Source organism: Corapipo altera, unplaced genomic scaffold (assembly GCF_003945725.1).
Source record: "Corapipo altera isolate COAL_440 unplaced genomic scaffold, ASM394572v1 1, whole genome shotgun sequence".
Lineage (NCBI taxonomy): Eukaryota > Metazoa > Chordata > Aves > Passeriformes > Pipridae > Corapipo > Corapipo altera.
The window spans coordinates 18433097-18453560 of NW_020884873.1; the positions used below are offsets into that span (position 1 = coordinate 18433097).

Consider the following 20464-nt stretch of genomic DNA (forward strand, 5'->3'; position numbering starts at 1 on the left):
AGACAAGGTTTTTAAGAAAGGGGAGAAGATAATCCAGATTCTTCTGAAAGTTGGTTTTGCCATTAAACAAAATAAGGCCAAAGGACCTGCCCAGGAAATTCAGTTCCTAGGAGTAAAGTGGCAAGACGGACATTGCTAGATTCCAACAGAGGTGATTAACAAAATAGCAACAAGAAGGAAACACAGGCTTTCTTAGGTGCTGTGGGCTTTTGGGGAATGCATGTCCCAGAGTACAGTCAGATTGTAAGCCCTCTCTGCCTTGTGACATGGAAGAACAATTTCAAGTGAGGCCCTGTAAAAAATGTGCTCTACACTGCAGCCAGGGAGAAGGGTCCTTTCTGGAGCCACTGGCAAAAACTGCCCGGGAAGATCCAAGGAAAAGCTCTGGGGTTGTGGAGTCAGGGATACAAAGAATCTGAGGCCTGTTACACTCCAGCTGAAAAAGAGATACTGGCAGCTTATGAAGGGGTTCGAGCTGCCTCAGAAGTGATTGGCACTGAAGCACAGCTCCTCCTGGCGCCCCAACTGCCACTGCTGAGGGGGATTTCAAAGGAAAAATTCCTTCCACACATACCACCGATGCTGTATGAATTCAATGGATCACTCTCATCATACAGTGAGCACGGACAGGAAATCCTAATCACCAAGAGATCTTGGAGATCATCATGAACTGGCCTGAAGGTGAGAATTGTAGACTATCAGGAAGAGGAGCAGGTGACCAGTGCTGAGGAGGCCTCACCAGATAATCAGCTATCAGAAAATGAAAAGCTATAAGCTCTCTTTGCTGATGGTTCCTGTCATACTGTAGGGACAAAACTGAAAATGGAAAGCTGGCAAATGGAGCCCTATGTGGCAAGTTGCAGAAGCTACCAAGGGACAAGGTGACTCAAATCAGACCCAGCTGCAGAGCTCAAAGCTGTCCAGCTGGCTTTAGATGTCGCTGAAATAGAGAGAAGTGGCCAACACTCTACCTCTACACTGACTCGTGGATGTCAGTAAGTGCTCTGTGGGGGTGGAGAAGTTGACCATGAAAGTTCTTCATGTAGACGCACGTGTACTCAAGAGTCAGGCCAACAAGGAGCATCGTAACGACAAACAGGTTAAAGATCAAAGTGTCTCAGGTACGTCTGGACTGGTAACATAAAGGTGAATTATTTGTTGTTCGGTGGGCCCATGATGCCTCAGGTCATCAGGAAAGAGATGCAACATACAGATGGGCTCATGATCGAGGGGTGGATTTAACCATGGGCACTATCTCCCAGGTTATCCGTAACTGTGAAATGTGCTGCGATCAAGCAGGCCAAGAGAGTAAAGCCCTTGTGGTACGGGGGGCGATGGTTGAAATATAAATATTGGGAGGCCTGGCAGATCAATTCCTCACACTCCCACAAACACGTGGAGGCAAGCGCTACATGCTTACAATGGTGCAAACAGCCACTGGATGGCTAGAGATGTACCCTGTGCCTCTGCCCAGAACACCATCTTGGGCCTTGAAAAACAAGTCCTGTGGTGACATGGAACCCCAGAAAGAATTGAGTTGGACAATGGGACTCATTTCAAGAATAGCATCATAGACACCTGGGCCAGAGAGCATGGTATTGAGTGGGTGTATCATATTCCCTATCAAGCACCAGCCTCTGGGAAAACTGAATGGTGCAATGGACTGTTAAAAACCACATTGAAGGCAACGGGTGATGGGACCTTCAAACATTTGGATCTATATTTAGCAAAGGTCACTTAGTCAACACTAGAGGCTCTACCAATCAAGCTGGCCCTGCCCAATCAGAACCCCTGTGTACCATAGATGAAGTCCCTGTGGTGCATATGAGAAATATGAAAGATAGTTTGGATTACTACTGCCTCAAGAAAGAACAAGCCCATCCATGGGATTGTTTTTGCTCAAGGACCTGGGTGCACTTGCTGAGTAATGCAGAGGGACAGGGGAACACCACGTGTACCTCAAAGGGACCTGATTTTGGGTGAAAACCATCTCTCATATTGAATTGCATGTATAATACTGGTGGCTGAATGATACTGCCATTTATACCATACATCCCATGGACTAAATGAACTCAACAAAACATCTTGGGGGAATGGTTGGTGATCACTGAAATAATACCATTGTTTGTATAATTATATGTGCATATATATAGAGAGAGATGTATGTATATAGTTGAAAGGTGTAAATCTGGGCATAATGTGGATAGTATAGAGTAAGGGGTGGATAATGTTTCAGTTACAAAGCCAGTGGGTGGAGCTTTAGTGATGAATATTGATACTGTCACATCATCATGGGGGGCATGGGCTTGACAGGGAAAAAAGCCATGGACTGGAAGGGCAAGAGCGCATGCTCTTCCCCTGCCGCTGGAGGGAGGGGCAGCTGTTTTTCTGAAGACTAGCCATGGGTGATGGTCACTGCCAGGGCTGCCATGGCCTGGACTGGATCAGGAGAGCTTGGTGGCAACAACACCCCCAAGTCCCAGCTGCCGTAAGCCTGGAGTCGCCACTTTGCTGCCACTGCCGCCACCAGAGTCAGTGTTTTCAGCAGCACACCTCCTTTCGGACAAAATAGTTTTCCAGGTTTTGCTTTGCCTCTGTTGTTTTCTGGCTGGGGGAGGGCATTAGATCTCAGAAACTTGTTTGCCATATTGTTTTTCTTTGTTCTACCGAACCGCACGGTCCAGTGTGAAAACCCCTCTCCCCCTTTGCTGGCTTAAACTGTTTTCATTTGTATCATTGTAGTGACTGCTATTTTCTTTAGTAATTTGTTATTTTTTTTACTTATATCCCTTCCTATTGTCCCTTCGTTATTGGAGGGGGGTGGGGAGAGCTTAACACAAAAGGGGAGTGACCTGTTTGGAGTCTCAGTCCTCTGGTAACTGACCAAAGCCATCACAACTACCAAATATATAACACATTTTTATGTTACAACTCTTGCTTTTTTTAGAATTACTTATTCCCTGAGCTGTTCTCCTTAAAAAACAGAAGAGTCTAATAAATGCAAAAGTATAATGAATATGGTTGCTCGTGACAGTGGTAAATGCTGAAGAAAATGATTCAGAACATCTTTTTATCCACCAGATTGCTAAACTAAATAGATTTCTCATGTGCACTACATTAACATGAATGTTTTGAGTGTTAAACTTCAAAACAAGATTGAACAATACAGACCAATAAATCTCCATGCTTTGAAAAAGATGATAGGAGAGAAAACAAGCCTTAGACAAAAACAACAACAAAAAATAAATTAAGATATAAGTTACTGAAATTTATCCAGAAAAGGCTAGTGCTCAGAATATGATTTGTATTTTAGCCCAGAGAGGTAACATATAGAAGTCCTACAAGAAAGATGGAGAGAGACATGTAGTGACAGAACAAGGGGAAATGGCTTCAAACTGAAAGACGGCAGGTTTAACTTAGATATTAGGAAGAAATTCTTTACTGTGAGGGTGGTGAGGCACTGGAACAAGTTGCCTAGAGAAGCTGCCTCAACCATGTTAGTGTTTAAGGCCAGGTTGGATGGAGCTCTGAGCAACCTGGTCTAATGATTCTATGATTGTATGATTCTATAAGTCTTCTGTATTATCTGATACCCTAGTAGCCTTTTGGTCATCATCATTACCATCTCTTATTTGCCATATTCTATCACTTGTCTCAGTCATGTAACAAATAATTCTTCTCCAGAGGCCAGAAGGCTTGCTGGAAAAAAACAAACCACAAAGCAGTTCAGTAACTCTCGGGGAGAAATCTGGGCAATATTTGAGGAGCACTTTACTTGTGGACAGTTAAAATTACTACTGAAAAAAAGAAACATTGAGGAATAGAGAGTGGTGCAAGATATAAAATGTTTTAATTAAAAAAAGAACCAACTTGAATGTTTTGCAATCTCACTGCAGTATCCTCTTCCTCAGCTGGGTCAACCTACTTGAATGTCTAAAGTCCTGCAAGGAAGGAGATAGTCAGAACGCACAGGAGAAACCAAAACTCACATCTTGCAGCCAGACATACAGTAGCAACTGACCCAGTTCATTTTGTGGTACTGACTTAAACAGGGACTCGGTTCTCCTTGGCCCACTTTTTCATGATGCGGACAATATATTCTACTTGAGAGTTACCATCGCTCTTCAGAAGATGCAGTACTTCCCTCAGAGTCTCTCTACAAAGTGGAAACAAAGATTTAAATGAGGCTAAGACTCAACTGATACAATAAATGACAATAAACAATCAAACTATTTTGCAAAACATGGACCTCCTAGATAGAGAGGTCCGTTCATCTGCAGGGCAGAAAAAGGTTAAAATGCACAGTTGATGAGATCCCAGGGACAAAAAACAACCAACCAACCAAAAAAGTCTTCTATACAATTGTATAGAAATTAAAAGTAAAAAAACTCCAGCAAAATCTAATCAGTTTAGAGCTTAGTGTGTGCATGTGTGTGTGTATTTATATATAAATCTTTACTCTTGCAAAATAGAACAAAGCAACCTTTTTTTTTTTAATCTTTAATGTTATTTGCTAGTCTTTAATATGGCAACATCTAGCTTAATACTGTCAAAGCACCTTACACATAAACACAAATAACAGGGAAATGAACATTACCAATAGGATAAACCAGTATTCTGCTGCAGTTAGCCAGCTAGTTTGCAGTAAGAACTTGTTTGCATATTTTGAAAAACAGAGAAGCTATATGTATTTTACTGCATCTGCTGCAGTGATTGCTAAAAGGACACTTGTAAGGTGCTATAGTTAGTGAGATTATTCCAGCAGAAAAGTAAATGGAAGGAAGGTGTAGAAGCCAAGATACACACCTGTCAGTCACATAGGAAACAGCAGCTTTGGCCTGATGGACGATGGCCATCTGGCATCAGCGCAGAATATTCACAAGGGAACAGTTCTTAAATACAGCCTCACTACTCTCTCTCATTCTCCCATCCAGTGAAATGGGCCAAAACCAAAATTATCAGTAACATGGATGATCTCCTTTAATCTTTCATCAAGTATGTATGTTTGTCTCACACGGACAGTGTCTTCAGAAAGCAAATTTTAGTGAAAACAGTCTCATCTACTCATTGTTTGGAGAAATTGTGTCCTTCTTACAGTGTTGAATAAACATTTCCTTAGTTCTATTCTATGAACCCTAAAATGTCATGTGACAATTTTCATTCTTATGCCATCGATATGAAGCAAAGTTGTTTTCCCCCAGCTCATGAACATACTACTACATTTATAGCCTAACTTTTCTTGTAGTATGATGACTAATGTATTTTGGTGTCTTACAGTTCATAGCATTTGCTGAAAAGTTATTCTTCACCATATACTGTTGTGGAAGATACACTTCAAATTGAAAACTGCCTATGGAACCACTGGCCAGAGTGTCTATTCTCTGAAAGGTCAATAATGAATTGGAAAAAGATATGGAGTCCTAAAGCTAAGATTATGATTCTATCTTACAGCTAACTGAAAACAGGAAAAGAGCAAAATAAATTCAAATACAACACAGAATACTCACTTTGCTTCTCGGCCAGCTAAGATCATTTGAAATACACCCACACAAGCACCTCTCTTGCCTTCCCAGTATTCAGGATTATTGTCCAGTCTCTCCAGAACATCAAACGCTTTGGCTGAATAGTAAAACTGACCCATCTGCACAGAAAGTGAACATTATTCCTGACTGTATGATCATCTTTCAGAAGGAGATTAAAAACATTGAGCTCAGTTTTCTGAAATGAGAAGTAAGTCATAGAAGCAACGTGCATTTTCCTGTTTTTCTGCAGGCATCAAGTGACACAGAACAGGGACATTTCAGTTTTATAGAGGAGGTATTATAACATCTTTTTTGAGGTGCCCTTATCTAGTGTCGTACCAATTATACCAAAGCCTTTGACCAAATATCAACCTCAAACTAGTCCAAACATTTGAAAATAGAATCATATTTCCTCATGTAGAGATGGTCACATATTTGTATGTCTTGTGGGTTTAACTTAGGAGTTAAAATATTTTTTTCACTGTTACAGTACAGTACAAAAGAAGATTCAGTGACTCCATAATCCAAATTTTTTCTGAGCATAGGAAAATCCAGTGTGTACTCTAACTTTTCTGCTTTAGGTTCTCTACTTGTGTTTGGGAACCAGAAGCAAGTTGCTTGGCAACACTCAGTGCAAAAAGGAGTGACCATATTAACTGTGGATTTTGAAGTCAGCATAGCTCGTGGGCTGCATCTATGACTGTGAATGTTCTCCACTTGGGCAAGCCTGAATAGCAATGTTGTTTGTGAGTAGCATCTTTCTATGAGAGAACACAGAAGGTAGACTGAGCATAACTTCCCATCCTTTGGTAGCTGGAAGCCTCTGCAGAGAAAAAAGGGTAGGCTGAGGGAGTTACATTGGGAAACTTTAGTCAGAGAAACACTGGTACTACAGAATGAGTAATAATTCCCTTTTCTTCACATAAAAGTTGATTTGAATCACTGGTGACTGGAAAGCACTTAAATGGATGGGAATAAAGATAGCAAAAATAAACGGTATCAGATGTGTCAGCTAAAAAGAAAAAATTATTACTGATCTATCCAAATTAGTATCTGATCTAGTTCCACTAAGCAGATATAGGTTTAACGTCCTCCTTCTATCTGACATTAAAGTAGGAAATGCTTCACCTCAAGTCATGTGCTGTTCCCTATATGGACAAGATGGGCAATTGCATAAAAAGCATCAAGAAATTAGCCAAAAGTCCTTTATCCTAGCTTCCTCACTGAACAACTTCTGTCAGCACAGAAATGGGGCATTTGGATACACCTAGTCTAAGATACACCTGTCTTGGATACACCTGTTGACCTTGCTTTATCCATGCTCATTCTGCTTTCTGTTGAGCAAAGCCTAGTGCAACTGCCTTCTTAAGTTACATTTCTGGTGCTGTCTGTGGACCTCTAATATAATGTAATGTTTCAGAAACAACTGAAAAATGCCACATAAACTCAAACAACATGGACCTTGCTATTTAGTGGAAGAGGTACAAGCAGCTGCTAGTGTAGAAAGACATTTAACACCATAGTTACAATTCTTGAAATTAAATTCCTTGACCTTTGGAGCATTTATGGCTATATGTAGACACATAATTAGGCTGAAAAATTTAGTCCTTTAAGTGCAGTTTTTCAGAGCTCTAGATGAATCCAAAATGTGGAGCTGCTTCTCCTCTTTAGTAGGTTTTCAGAAGAATTTAGACAAAGGAATCAACTGATTTAAGTAAGACTTTAAATGGTCTGGAGAGAGTTTTTACATGTCTGTTTTTCAACTTGCTTTCACAAATTGCAGCTGTGGGAAACACCAGAGGCATAGTCACTTGCCTGAGCAACAAGACTTCTAGGGTGAGATGGTGGACTGAGTACTTGAAAGATGTGCAAGAGATAATTCTCTCAGTTTTAGAATAATGCTTTTGAGATCACAAGGAGTATCTCTCATTGCCATTACAAACTTTAAGGAAAACATAATACTGTCCCAGGAAAAAAAAGCAGCATGAGGCTCCTTGCCAAATCTATGCTAGATTTTTTTTTTCATTAGAAGTTTTTTGTCAATTCTACCCATAATGAATCCCTAGGAGGAGAATAAACTGTTATTATTGATAGCTCAAGCATGCAGTAATTTACCAACGTTTTAATCAATGGGTTGTCTATCAAGCAGGCCTGTAGGTTAAAATACTGACTAACCCTTGCCAACTCATCCACATTATTAGACATCCTGCTGTTATAAAAGAAAGTTCACTAGTGATGACAATGATAAAAAGTATCCAAAAAACGACTACTGGGACAATCAGCGAATTAACATGTCATACACCGAGCTCTGAAGAGAAAACTCACTTTGTAGCAATCATTTGCAATGAGTTGCAACAGGTTAAAGGAGTCCCCTGAGGTTTCCATCTTCAGATAGAGCTTCCAGGCCGACTGTGGTTTCTTATTCATAATATCTGCAATAAGAAGAAAAAGCTGAAATTGTGAAAAGAATATGCCACACACAATACTCAATGGCAGGTGGAATAGATGTTCCTGTATTTCTTTGCTTAATGTAAATGCATGCCTCAGCATGAGCATGAAGCTGGGAAGGAAATCTTGTCCTTATCTTCTGCCTTACTAGTGATAAGAGCCAATTCATCAGAGAACGTCAATGTCAAGAGGAATAATTATGGTGTTTACATCTCAATTTATATTTCACAGCAATAAGAACAACTCTCATGATTTCAGGTATGATTAAAGAACAGAATAGAAAGCATTATAGAATTTTTTTTATACAAGACAATGCATTCAAGAACTGTTTGGGCAATACTCTCAGGCACATGGTGTGACTCTTGGAGATGGTCTTGTGCAGGGCTAAGAGCTGGACTCAATGATGCTTGTGGTCCCTTTCAACTAAGTGTATTCTGTGAAAGATCATGTTAAGAGATGTTTACTACATCTGCTGTATGGCATAATGTCCCAAAACCTACATATTTATATTTCAGGTATAACTACTGAAAATTGTTTGATATGGAACATTTTTGTATTGAGGCACCGTAAGGAAAATAAATTAGCCTAGGGAGTCTCAGACTTGAGTCATTAGAAAAGTCCACGTCTTTATTATTTTGTATATGGCACTGTAGCTGTATCTGTACTGAGGTGTACTCTGCAATGTTTTAAAAACTGGTTCAGAAAAAGTAAATGAGATTTGCTATAGAATAATAAACACAGCAAAAGTTTCCAGTGTTCAAGGAAAGAATAGAAGAGGTTTGTGAAATAAAAAACATGCTGGAGATTATAAAGGATATCCCTCGGGCACAGGAGTTTGGACAAGATGTGGGGTAATATGGTAGGAATCAAAATACCACATATGCTTGCCTGATTCTTCTCTTCCCTAGACATCTGACGTTGGCCACCCTTGGAGGCAGACAGACCCTTGGGCCTGACCCAGTATGAATGCTTCTATTTCATGTTTTACTCTGAACGTTTTAGAGCTGTAACTCAGTCTTTTAAGACAGAAAGCCTTCACTCAAGGAATTGAGTAGACAACTGAGAAGAAAGAGGGTCACTGGTCAGGACAAAGCTGCACTGACAGTACTATAAGAGCATTGCACTGAAGCAGTAATTGCTTATAAAAGCCAGATGTACGAAGGTGCAATAACCACCCACACTATAACTAGTGCAATCAGCTTTTCACTTTCATAGTCCAGAATCCACCTACAACATTAAATTCAATTAGGAAAGTGGATTGCCAGGACTGACGCAATAGAGGAGGATCTGTATTCTGCAATGTTGAGAGTAAAGTGACTCACAGCAGCGAGCTAGCCAGCTAAGGTAAATAAAATCACTCTTTATCTTCTCACTCTGGATCAAAAGGAACACCTGCAGGAAGAAGGAAAATGGAAGATTATACATGCATGTACTTTTAAACAAACAGAAGGCAAACCTACCTCGTTTCAACACGCAGCTAAGGCTTAAGCCACACAAACTCTTCGTGGCTTAAGTGCAGTGTAGGGACATCCCTACTCTGTGTGGGGTAGGTGGAAGATTCACACAGTGCCCCGCTTGTCAAGGGACTTGTGCAGTTTCAGAGTGCCAAGCTGAGCAGAGGGTGCGGCCTGCTCTGAACAAGTGCCAGTGGGCGGCCATGCAACACAAACAGCACAAAGGAACACTGGGCCTGTGGGAAAAGCTATTTGGAATGTGTTTGTTTAGAAAGCGATGCAAGCAATTACATTAACATCTTCTTGAAATACCAGAAGTTTCACATATAGATGAGCCTTTCCTCCCCACACGTCAGAGATCATTCCAGATCAGCAACAAGCCATTTCTAACCATTTTGGTTTCAGTAAGGTTCTGAGGCAAAGCATTCATCTTTTGTAACTTACCGTACAAATACAGGTTTATTACATTCTACATCTGAAGGGATGTGTGTGTGGGAAGTTATACATTTTAAAATGTACTCTGGCTTTGCTCACAGATAAAATAAGCTATTTATGTGTCTCTCTAGTATATTTGTAACTATACTGGATACTACTGGAAAAACTCATAATACCTTTATAGGAGCAGATGTATGTACTGGAACAGTGAGTTCCACAAATTACTAACATTTGTATTGCTTAAACATTGCTGAACCCCTAATTTTGGGGGGAGGGAGAAGGAGTAATAGGGAAAAAATTAAAAAAGCGCAGTATTATCACTGTAAGTAGCACTTTATCATAGGTTTTATTTCATTATGTCCAGGGAGGTATGCTTTTCTATAACTTAATAAGTGCTATGTGTGGAGATGTTTTACAAGTTTATGAGACACTGGGGAAGGCTGATCTTTATGCGGAAGTGTCATCACAACCAGAGATCAGACATGAGGCAAGATGAATCAATTTAACTACATAATTCTGTTATTTAAATGCATCAGCTATATAACACAAGTTTCTATAGAACGAGTTCTAAAAAACGTAAGAGAAAAAATGTATATTAACAGCAGCTACACTTTTGTTTTCCTTTGTTGCCTGGCTGCTACTAAAACTTACTTATAGCATTATCCTTTTTATGAAGTCTCAGGAATCAGGATAGCCCACTAGCATAGTTTTGAAAGATTTTCATTAAGCTAGGTGAATTGAAAGCTTGGTGAATTGAAATATCTATCCATTTCCCTGACAGTCTTGGAATATTTTTCTTAGAGACAGATGAAATTTCAGGTCACAGAAATTAAGGGGTAAGGGTGCTGGGTGAGTGGGTCAGGACAGGGGGGAGACAAACTGTAAAACCAGGAGGGTTCTGCTGTTGACAAACCTGAAGAGTTAAAAAGTTAGAGAGACAGGAAAAACAGAACAAAAACATAACTCCCAAACCAACCAAACCTATATGATTCACTTTAGACTATGTGGTAGGGATTTTTTTTTGTGGCTTGTCTTCTTTCTGGTCTTGTGGAAAATGTTGCTTCCATCTTCATAATAACTATTTGCTTTTGCATATTTTAGTTGTAATTAAGTTTCTGCTGCACAGACATAAAAAAGTACTGGGTGTAGAAGTTAATCTCTTCCAGCTGCATGTGGATGCTGCTGAATAAGATAGTGAGCACTTCCTCTTTTCCTCCCACATCTCCCAGAGGAAGATTTTTTTCTTTAAACAAAAGTTTCTAGGGACACCTAGAAGCTTTTAACTATTCAGTGTCTTTTACTCAGTATGCTCTAATCAGTCTGAACAAAGAGTGCCTGGGATCCCAGACAAAGCAGAGGAAATCTGATTAAGAGGCCATTCTTTGATCAATTAGAGGTAGCTGCAAGCACGCTTATGATGCATCACAAGCAGCATGACTCCCCATATACCTCACATTACAAGATTAGCAAGATAATCTTTTCTGAATAGTATTCAGAGAGTTTCAGTTCCTCTAAGAAGGGGAAGAAGATATTCCACATAACCTGCTTATTTTCAACCAACATGAAGATCTGGAGGGAGAAAGGGAATGAAAGAGTGGAGCAGGGGGAAAATGTTTCCATTGCTGTTTTTTAAAGAAAGTAAATACATACCTCTTCAGCCTCTTTAAAATTGCCTGTTGCAGCTTTGGCTTGAGCATAGTTGAAGTTAAAAGTGTCATCATTGTAGAAGTAACTCTGAAAAATAAGACACGTGGATAAAGCTCAAATAAATGAAACAAAAAACTCCTCCTCCCATGATATAATAACATTAAAAATACACCCCTCACCCCCAGTCTGAGTCAGACCATATAAAGACAATGGGAAGGAAAAAGAAAAACCCACATTAGGAACATACGGTATTTATAAACACTGGGCAGAAAAATTATGGACTGGCTTTCCATCCTACATTCATGACTACAAACACAGCTGAAACATTCCACAATATTAACTATACGAGATCTGGAAAATGTTCCAAGTTCAAAATTGCAGTGGCAGCCTTTGTGGGTATAATTTTCACTTGGGGCATGTGAAGACATGCTGTGCTGCCATGGTCTCTTTCACCTCCCAAGCACTTATTTCACCACTAGGGTGGGTAAATAGGCAGTTGATTCCCTGAAGTCTTTAAGGAGATGAACGCTTTTGTTTTTCCAAGACTTGTCAAGGTTCATCAAGAGATCCTGTGGATCTGGTTATGTGACAGATGCTAGTCTGACACACTGGATCGCATGATGGAGGTGGAGCACAGTACTGGGCTACAGCAGGCAGCATACCATGTAGTAGGACTTCCTTTACAAGTCTTGCTTACAGGTACCCTTCTGTCTAGTTGAAGTGCAACAAAAAGTTTTTCTCTCCCATAATACTGGACATGACACATCTGGTTTAGGACACATCAGGTTGATCTAGCTGTATCTTGTTGAAAAGCTACATGGGTCAAAGCAGAAAATGTAGCTCTAGGTACAGGTACCAAACATCTAGCCTGATGTTTGGGTTTGACCTGAAGAGCTAATATTTTATCATGGTCAGATATCCAGAGTGAAGTAGAACTCAGATGTCCAAAAGTCAGCCATGTTCTACGTTCAGCACTGTCCCACACTGCTGCATCAGTAGAAATGGTAGAGATAAGATGGAACACAACATCACAGTTACAAGCATGGATGGGGATTGATGATCCCTGTCCACTAGTTGTGCACTGCTTATGAAAGAGCATGGGAAAAAAGGAGGGTGGTTTATCCACTGTAGTTACTGTAAGAAAAGCCTTCCTGGGTGCTTCACAGCAAAGTGTAGGGAAGAAGAAATGTTTTTCTTATATAATATTTATAAAGGAAACAGAACTTGTGTATGAAGATCAAATTTTTGTTTTGTTTCCTCATTAAAGACTGAGGAGGAGGTAAAAAGCATAGTTGGGACTGTACAAAAGATATGGGAAGCAAGGGGAAAGGCCCTTTCCCAGTGGTGTCTTATTTCATGATGTAGGGACACTGAGGAGCCTCTTCCCTTCCCTGTCATAGGTAGTCATCAAAGGGTGCTGATTCAGTCCACCTGCATACATCAAGCTAGTGCCTTGAAAGGAAAGGTGGGGGAGTGCCACCATTTGCCAAATGTCTAGGTTTCTCCCAAATAGTCTATGTTAGGGTCTACAAGCAGGCAATTGCAGAAAACTGTGTGAGAGCATGAGGATGAACCCATTGGGTGAATCTTAAGCTCAGTTTGTGAAAACATTGCAGTACCCTTAGGGTGAACTAATGTGTTCCACCATATGAGATTACAACACTTTACTGTATTCTTTCTCAATAGTAGTTTGAAGTGAATCAGCATTAAGTCCCAGGTTAAGCAAAGCTAGTGAGCCAGATGCAGTTTTACTGTGTGAATCGTTTCTTCTGTTTAAATAGTCTCCATTGTATTTTTAAATTAAAATGGAAAAGAAACTCTGTCAGCAACCAAACTCAAAAAATCTGTTATTCTGTCCAGGCTGTATAAGTGCTAGAGAACATACCTACTGCAAAACCAAAAACAGTAGAAATGAACAATGCTGATGACAGTGCAACACATTCACAGCAGCCAGATGTTTCAGTTTGTTTGTTTGTTTGTTTGTTTTTGTATTTTTTTCTTTTCTTTTTTTTTTTCTTTTTTTTAAACCACATTATATGTACTGGACTTCACTCTTTCGTGGTCTTTTTAGAGGTCTTCAATCTTTTCATAAAACTAACTGTCCTCTGAGTGATGTCCATTTCAATGAGATGCTCAGATACCCAGCTGAGCAATGAAGAATTCCTGTTGTGGCCACAACTCAGCTGAGCCTGAATCAGGTTGTTTTCTCAGTTGATCTCTGACAGTGTTATAATGTCACCCTTGGGGCAGCTAGCAATGCATTTATAATAAGGTGTCCTCTCAGAATTCTCATGCCTAAAGCGGTTTTAACTGATCATGGATGAACATGGTGTTTCTGGAGAGAACATCACACAAATAATCTTCACAGAGTGCATGCTCCACTTTAAGAGCTGCAGAGATTCTACTGAAGTTTATTCCTGTGAAGGAAACACAAAAGGTAACTGTAAAGCCACCTACACCTTGCCTGTAACATGGTAAAGGAAGAAATGCTTGCATCCCTGTGAGCTGAAAATAAGGGAAATGACTTAAATAAATCTGAGCATGCTCAGTCTCAGCTAAAAAATTATGAGAATGATCAATTACTTCAAAATGACCGTGCAAGAAAAGTTGTAGGAGGGAGTAAACTTTTGTCCCATATATCTTGGAGGTGGTTTGTAATCACATTTAACTTTGACATTTTCAGGTTAGAACAACCTTTTTAAGAACCTTTTAGTGGAAATGGAAAGAGCTGAGCATATCTGTGGGGTGATTCACTGCACTGTAAATGTGAGAAATATACAGGATGAATTTTCTGGAAATTCTATACCCACTGTCTGTAAACTGAGACCAGATGACAAGTTCTAACAAGAAATATGACTTTTAGATGGCTCAAGTTAGGCAAAAAAATTCTTACCCTTAGTTTCCTTTTCTTAATTACACACATACTCCACTTTGGGGTGGTAGTGGTATGTCTCTTCATTCCACTACACTGGAGCCCTGCTAGTGGCTAGAGCCACTGGGATTTACTCAAAGGTCTATTTCCAGACAAAGTTTAAAAACTACACCTTCATCATTTTTTCACTCATCAACTGCTTTTGGCACCATTACAACCATGTTTTTCTTTAGATCTCACCTTCCTTAGAATATTGTCATTCTGCTCATCTTGTGTGTCTCCCAAATAATTTCTTGTTACAACTCTAGTTTCAAATCACTGGAACAAGACTGCAATCATTTAACCCATAATCACACTCCAGCCTCCTCTTTCCTCACATCTAACTGTGTATCTGTAAGTTATACCCATTTTATCCATTGAATACTGGTGATCTGATAATGCTGCATCATATTGACTTCAAACTTCTCTTACTTTGAAAAAAGTAACATTGTCTGCAGGGTACCACTCAGATAACTTCTGCAAAAATAACATTCTTAATGTAATAGTTCCCTATTTTAGCCCTTCAGTGACTGGTTTCCCTGTAGTTATAACCCAGTTCCCTGAGTTATTATTTTCAGAGTCCTTCATGTCCTATGTTCTTTACACACTATTGTTCATTAAAATGTTGTCTCCCAACCATTGACAATAATCTCCATCACTCATTTGATAAGTCTTAAGAAAACATTTGGGTTTTTTCCCTCCATGCTGCCCACCCCATAAATATCCACAAATTTTTTCACTGTCTTCCTTTAATTATCTTCCTCATCTTCTATGATGCCACCGGAAAGCCTGATAATGGTTAAATTGCAAATGTGATGAGACCATCATGCCCACCATGCTGCATGGTGCTATTTTCTAAATTGCTTCTTTACATTTTGATCCATTTGCTATACTGACCACTTATGTCCCACTGTCATTCCAGTGTTTTGTTTTTATTGTTGTTTCTGCATCTTTTTATGTTTCCATTGTGTCTCACATAGTACAGTCTGTAAGTAGTGATTCCATGCATTACAGTACTACCAATACTAAATAATATACTAACCTTGATTGAGTTGAGGTAAATTAGGACATTAGGAAACTGTCTAAGAAGAAAGAAGCAGGAGGACATGCACTGTCTCCCTGGAATGGTATCTAAAATTCAAAAGAGAAATGCAAATTTGTAGAATTAAAAAACACACAGTAATGGAAATCACTGCCAAGATTGCTGGCAACTATGAAAGCAGCTAGTTTCTAAAAATAGTGTAGCTTGCCTTTTCAGGCAAAGGACCATACTAGAAGTTAGAAAAAACTATTAGTTCATCTTGTCATCTTTCTCTACAGCATCCGATAACTATTGCAAGACTTTAATCAACAGCAAACTCTACAGAGACAAATGGTTTAAGTAACAAGCCTTTTCCATGACACAATTTATGTAGCTTAATTTTATCATGAATTATTCTTACACTTCATACAAACCTGAGCTTGTTATTCTAACCTCATTAATCTTCTTTCTTTAAAATTATGCTTTTCAGTTATCCTGTACAAGAAGCTTTACATATTTTAATTTTAGTTCAAGTAAGACAGTAAACTTGATAACACTGAAAATATCATTATAAAAAAAGAATTAATATTGGAACAGGAAGAATACTCAGTGATAGCAGACAATATGAAAATTAATGCCCATGCTTTTGGGATTACCACATTGTTCACAAGTGGTAAAGGCATAAATAAGTTAGACATATCAGTTCAAATGAGAGTCACTAAATTCTGCTGCTATCTACGTCATCATAACTTTGCTGCAACCGTATTATGCTGTCATCCACTCCGACAGTGTAAGCTGTGTTACTGAAAAAATTTCAAAGCTGTTTTAAAGATTCTGAAGTAAGCTTACTAGAACTAATTTTTGTTGGACCCAACTAGAAGAGATGGATGAACCCAAGCCAGCTGGGAAGGCCTAACTGCAAGTGATTTCAAATCACTACTATTTCACTACATGAAATGATCATTAGAGAGCACGTGCAGTTTGGAAAGGTGTTGAGAGATAAGATCCTAAGGCTACCAATATCCCTGAAATAATCTGCTGCTGGATGTTAGTTACCATGAATACATCTGCACTAAAAATAACTTTTCTATATATAGAAGTTTCATGTAACTGAAGACTAATATTTTGACTCCATCCACCACACAAAATAGAGCATTCCACTGGAAAACTCCTTTAAATAAGGTAGGGTAGTAATTATTCCTGGAAAGCACTATATAAGATCTCAAAATACATTTCAAAGGAAAGCGAAACAGTCTCATTTTTTACCTTTTAGCACTAGGAGATACTGAGCTTGGATGTCCTGTCATTTCCATATAGAGACAATCAATCCTTATCTATCCCTGAACCACATCACTCTGTTCTCCAAATTCAGAAAACTATTTGGTTATTTATGAATTGTTCACTTGTGAGCAAAACTGGCCTGTATATTTATATGTTCTTTTTTACATGCATGCATACTTTTCATCACAAATACATGCCTCTACAGGACAATAATAGAAACAGTTTTGCAACAAAAAAAAAAAAGTGAAGAAATACTGAGTAATGACACTGAAGATAACTTGAAAATGCTCATTTTCTCTGACATTCAATTTTTGAAGTTCATAAACTCACAACAATTTATTTTAAACAAAATTTTAAAAATGCAAAACTTGCAAAGAAGACTCAAAACTAAGGATACATTTTTAGTAAAAATGAATCACAGTAACAAAATATTAGAAACACAATTTCCCCATATATGATTCGAGAGTTTCTAAATTTTAGTATTTATTCTTATGTCCACATTTTGGCAGAAAATTTTATTATCCCAGTACACCATTCTCCATATACTTTTAGTGAAAGATTTCGTTGAAAAAAACAAATGTCTGAGTATCTTATACAACTCAGCAATGACTACTACTGGAGACTGAAAAACTAGAGTTTTACAGTTCTAATTCACCGCATGTGACTCATGCAGGAAGAGGAAAAATTTGTCATTTAAAAGAATTACTCAGGGTGACCTAAAAGTACCTCAAAGAAAAGACCACATGAAGTCCAGAAGAAATGTTTCATTCCTCCCACCCAGCGTCAGATATGCCTGACTTGGTCCTAAAGGAGGACCACTGAAAACAAGAGGAGTGCTGCTCTTCATTATGCTTGAAGTGGTTTTGGAGTAGTTTGTAACACTTATGTCAAGCACCAGAAGGACTGCATTTAATGGAAATGTTAATGTTAATTTACTTTCACTGATGTTCCTCTTGTCCCATTTCCTTCTTAACTTATCTTAAAAATCTGATCTGTTTAATTTTCACTCAGTTGAGACCTTGGTAGAAGAGCATGAGAACTAACTATAAAAATCTAGTTATATCCTCCTTCATAATGTCAGTTCCCTTTCATGTCATTAGGACTAAGAATTTCTATTAAGCTTAAAAAAACCCCAGTAACCAAGCTGCTGTTCTGGGTGTTATTTATTGCTGCTAGAGGATGAATATTGACTCCTACACTGTAAGTGCTTCCTGGACTTTTTTTAGTTTTTGTTTTGTGTGACCCTACTCCCATTAAAGTTTATAACATCCATCAAGACAAAATCTGTACATTTATTGGAACAGACTTTCAAGTTAATTCAGTTTGCTCTATGTTCCTTGAACCTTCAAGTCAGAGATCTAATTAAAAAGAGCAAAGGCCTTAATTGATAAGTTCAAATGACTTTACAAATAAATGATACTATACTTCCTGAACTGCATGTTGCTGCTTTTCCCTTAATGCAGTCATGGGATTTCTACAGTTAACAAAAGCAAGTCAGAAAAAATATTTCACATCTTCATTTTAATCCATTATTTTTTGATAATCCATATTATCAGACTGTTGTGACCGTTGTAGTTTAACACCAGCTAGCAACTAAGTACTACTTGTTCTATCCCCTCCCCCTAAAAAAAAAGTAAAACTTTCAGGTTGAGATAAGAACAGTTAATTAACTGAATTGAAATAAAATAAAATAATATTATTATTAATAATAGTAGTAATGAAAATGAGAGAAAAAGAGAGAGAGGAAAAAAGAGAGAGAGAAGGAAGAGCAAAACTCAAGAGAAACAAGTGATATACAATACAATTGCTCACCACCCATTTACCAATGCCCAGCCCACCCATGAGCCACAATTAGCCCCTCCCAGTCGACTCCCCCCCATTTAGGTACTGGGCATGATGTTCTACAGTATGGAATAACCCTTTAGCTCATTCAGAGCAGCTGCCCTGACCATGCTCCTTCCCAACTTTTTGTACAGCTCCTCACTGGCAGAGCAGGGGAAACTGAAAAGCCCTTGACTTAGGGTAAGCACGACTTAGCAACAACTAAAACACTGGTGCGTTATCACCGTTATTTTTGTACTAAATTCAAAACACAGCACTGTACCAGCCTCTAAGAAGAAAATTAACTCTATCCCAGGTAAAACCAGGACATAGGCCCAGTTTCAAGCAAAGGATTTCCTCACTCTAGCAAGCCCAAACCTACTTCTGTATTATAAATCTGCAAAGCAGTTAACTTGATATCTTCACAGACAATCGAGTGATACCAGCTCCTTGCAAGGACTGGCTGAGTGGGAAGTGCTGAAGCAAGACTTACATGCCTGAATAGCATGGCTGGCTGCTTTGGAAAAGCCCAAGTATACAAACAGCAAGAATTCTGTTCTCCATTCTAAATCCAGCAAAACGAAGGGAGCAGATCAAAAATGATCACAAGTATACAATACAGGGCTAAGAACATAAGAATTATCATATTGGATCCAAAGTTTGTCTAGTTCAGAAGCTTGCTGAGTAAGAATATATAGCTATAGAAAGAATATGTTCTGATTTCACATATAATACATACTGTGGCATGTAATGCTACTTCCTCTGAAGTTTCTCCTAGCTTCCAACAATGTGCACGGAGGACTTTGTCACTGAAAAATTTGTGTTAAACAGCTAATGGACTTTTAATCTACCAATTTTTTTTAACCTTCTGATTCTCACAAGTTTCTCCATCAAATAAGTTGTGTTATGTGAAAAAGTAATTCATGCTGTTTGTTTTATTTGTCTTATGTGATAGTTTATGTCAATGCTCCTTGGTTTTTGTATTGTACAGTAATAATTCTTCTCTGTTCCTCTTTTTCTTGTCATTTATGATGCACATAATCAAACTGAGTCATCATTTTTCAGCCCACGTATCCTCCTTTATTTAATCTCTCCTTATTCAAGAAGCTATTCCCTTTCTCTGATCACCCTTGCTGTCTTTATTGTATCCTTTCTTGTTCTACAATTTTTTAAGAAATGTAAGAACCAGAACTGCAAACAGTATTCAAGGAAAAGAATCACATATGTATACAATGATGCAGTAATTATTTTTGGTTTGTTCTCTCTTTTCTCATCAATTCCTAAGATTCTCTTCAACTTTTCTGATAATTTTGCTAAATTTAATTTGCATATTATTACCCAGCCTTATACAGTCTCTCATATCTTTCATTATTGTGGAAGCTTTTACTTTTTTTATTACTATGGCTAATTTTGTACCATTGGCAAACCTAGTCATGTCATTATTTGTATCCTATAGCTCATTAATTATGAATACGAGCCCTTTCTTTAGAGAAACAAAGGGCTCTTTCAAGTGTTCAAATCAGGTGTATTTTATCCTTTTCACTGCTATTTCACTCTAATTTTTTGTCAGAAATGAGAAAGGTTATTATGTAGGTTCTTGCAATTAGTACTGTGGAAATTTTCTTAGGTATTTGCTAACACATGTATGTAGAATTTGATTATACTCAGATGACTGTAGCAGAATTGGAGTTTCATCATAAAATTTCAAATCTGGTTCTATGTAATCTCTATATTGGTCCAGAGTTACCTGTTCACTTGTGCCTTCTCTAAGAAAGACGGAAACAGCATTTAAAAGTTCATGCTGTTTATCATGCCATGTCATTGCATTTATTAGGTCAATATGGGCAGAACAGAAGTCTCCAACTATTATTTAATTATCTTTCTATATAAAATCTCTAAACCTCTTTAATACGCCAGTCACTGT

The 20464-nt window shown here is 38.4% G+C and overlaps 1 protein-coding gene across 4 annotated transcripts in view; it reads right to left on the minus strand.

Annotated features, from left to right (window-relative positions):
- TTC26 (tetratricopeptide repeat domain 26) overlaps positions 1 to 20464 on the minus strand; it is a 56644-nt gene that overhangs the window by 6782 nt on the left and 29398 nt on the right. For 2 of the 4 annotated variants that reach the window (XM_027657137.1, XM_027657169.1), the window contains exons 13-18: positions 15460 to 15548; positions 11510 to 11593; positions 9293 to 9362; positions 7848 to 7954; positions 5508 to 5641; positions 3826 to 4156 (exon numbers count right to left, since the gene is read on the minus strand). In XM_027657137.1, the coding sequence (XP_027512938.1) occupies positions 4045 to 4156; positions 5508 to 5641; positions 7848 to 7954; positions 9293 to 9362; positions 11510 to 11593; positions 15460 to 15548 (596 nt within the window). In that variant the 3' untranslated portion in view covers positions 3826 to 4044. Of the gene's footprint in view, positions 1 to 3825; positions 4157 to 5507; positions 5642 to 7847; positions 7955 to 9292; positions 9363 to 11509; positions 11594 to 15459; positions 15549 to 20464 lie in introns of those variants that run through there. The other 2 variants (XM_027657147.1, XM_027657158.1) reach the window with 2 other exon arrangements.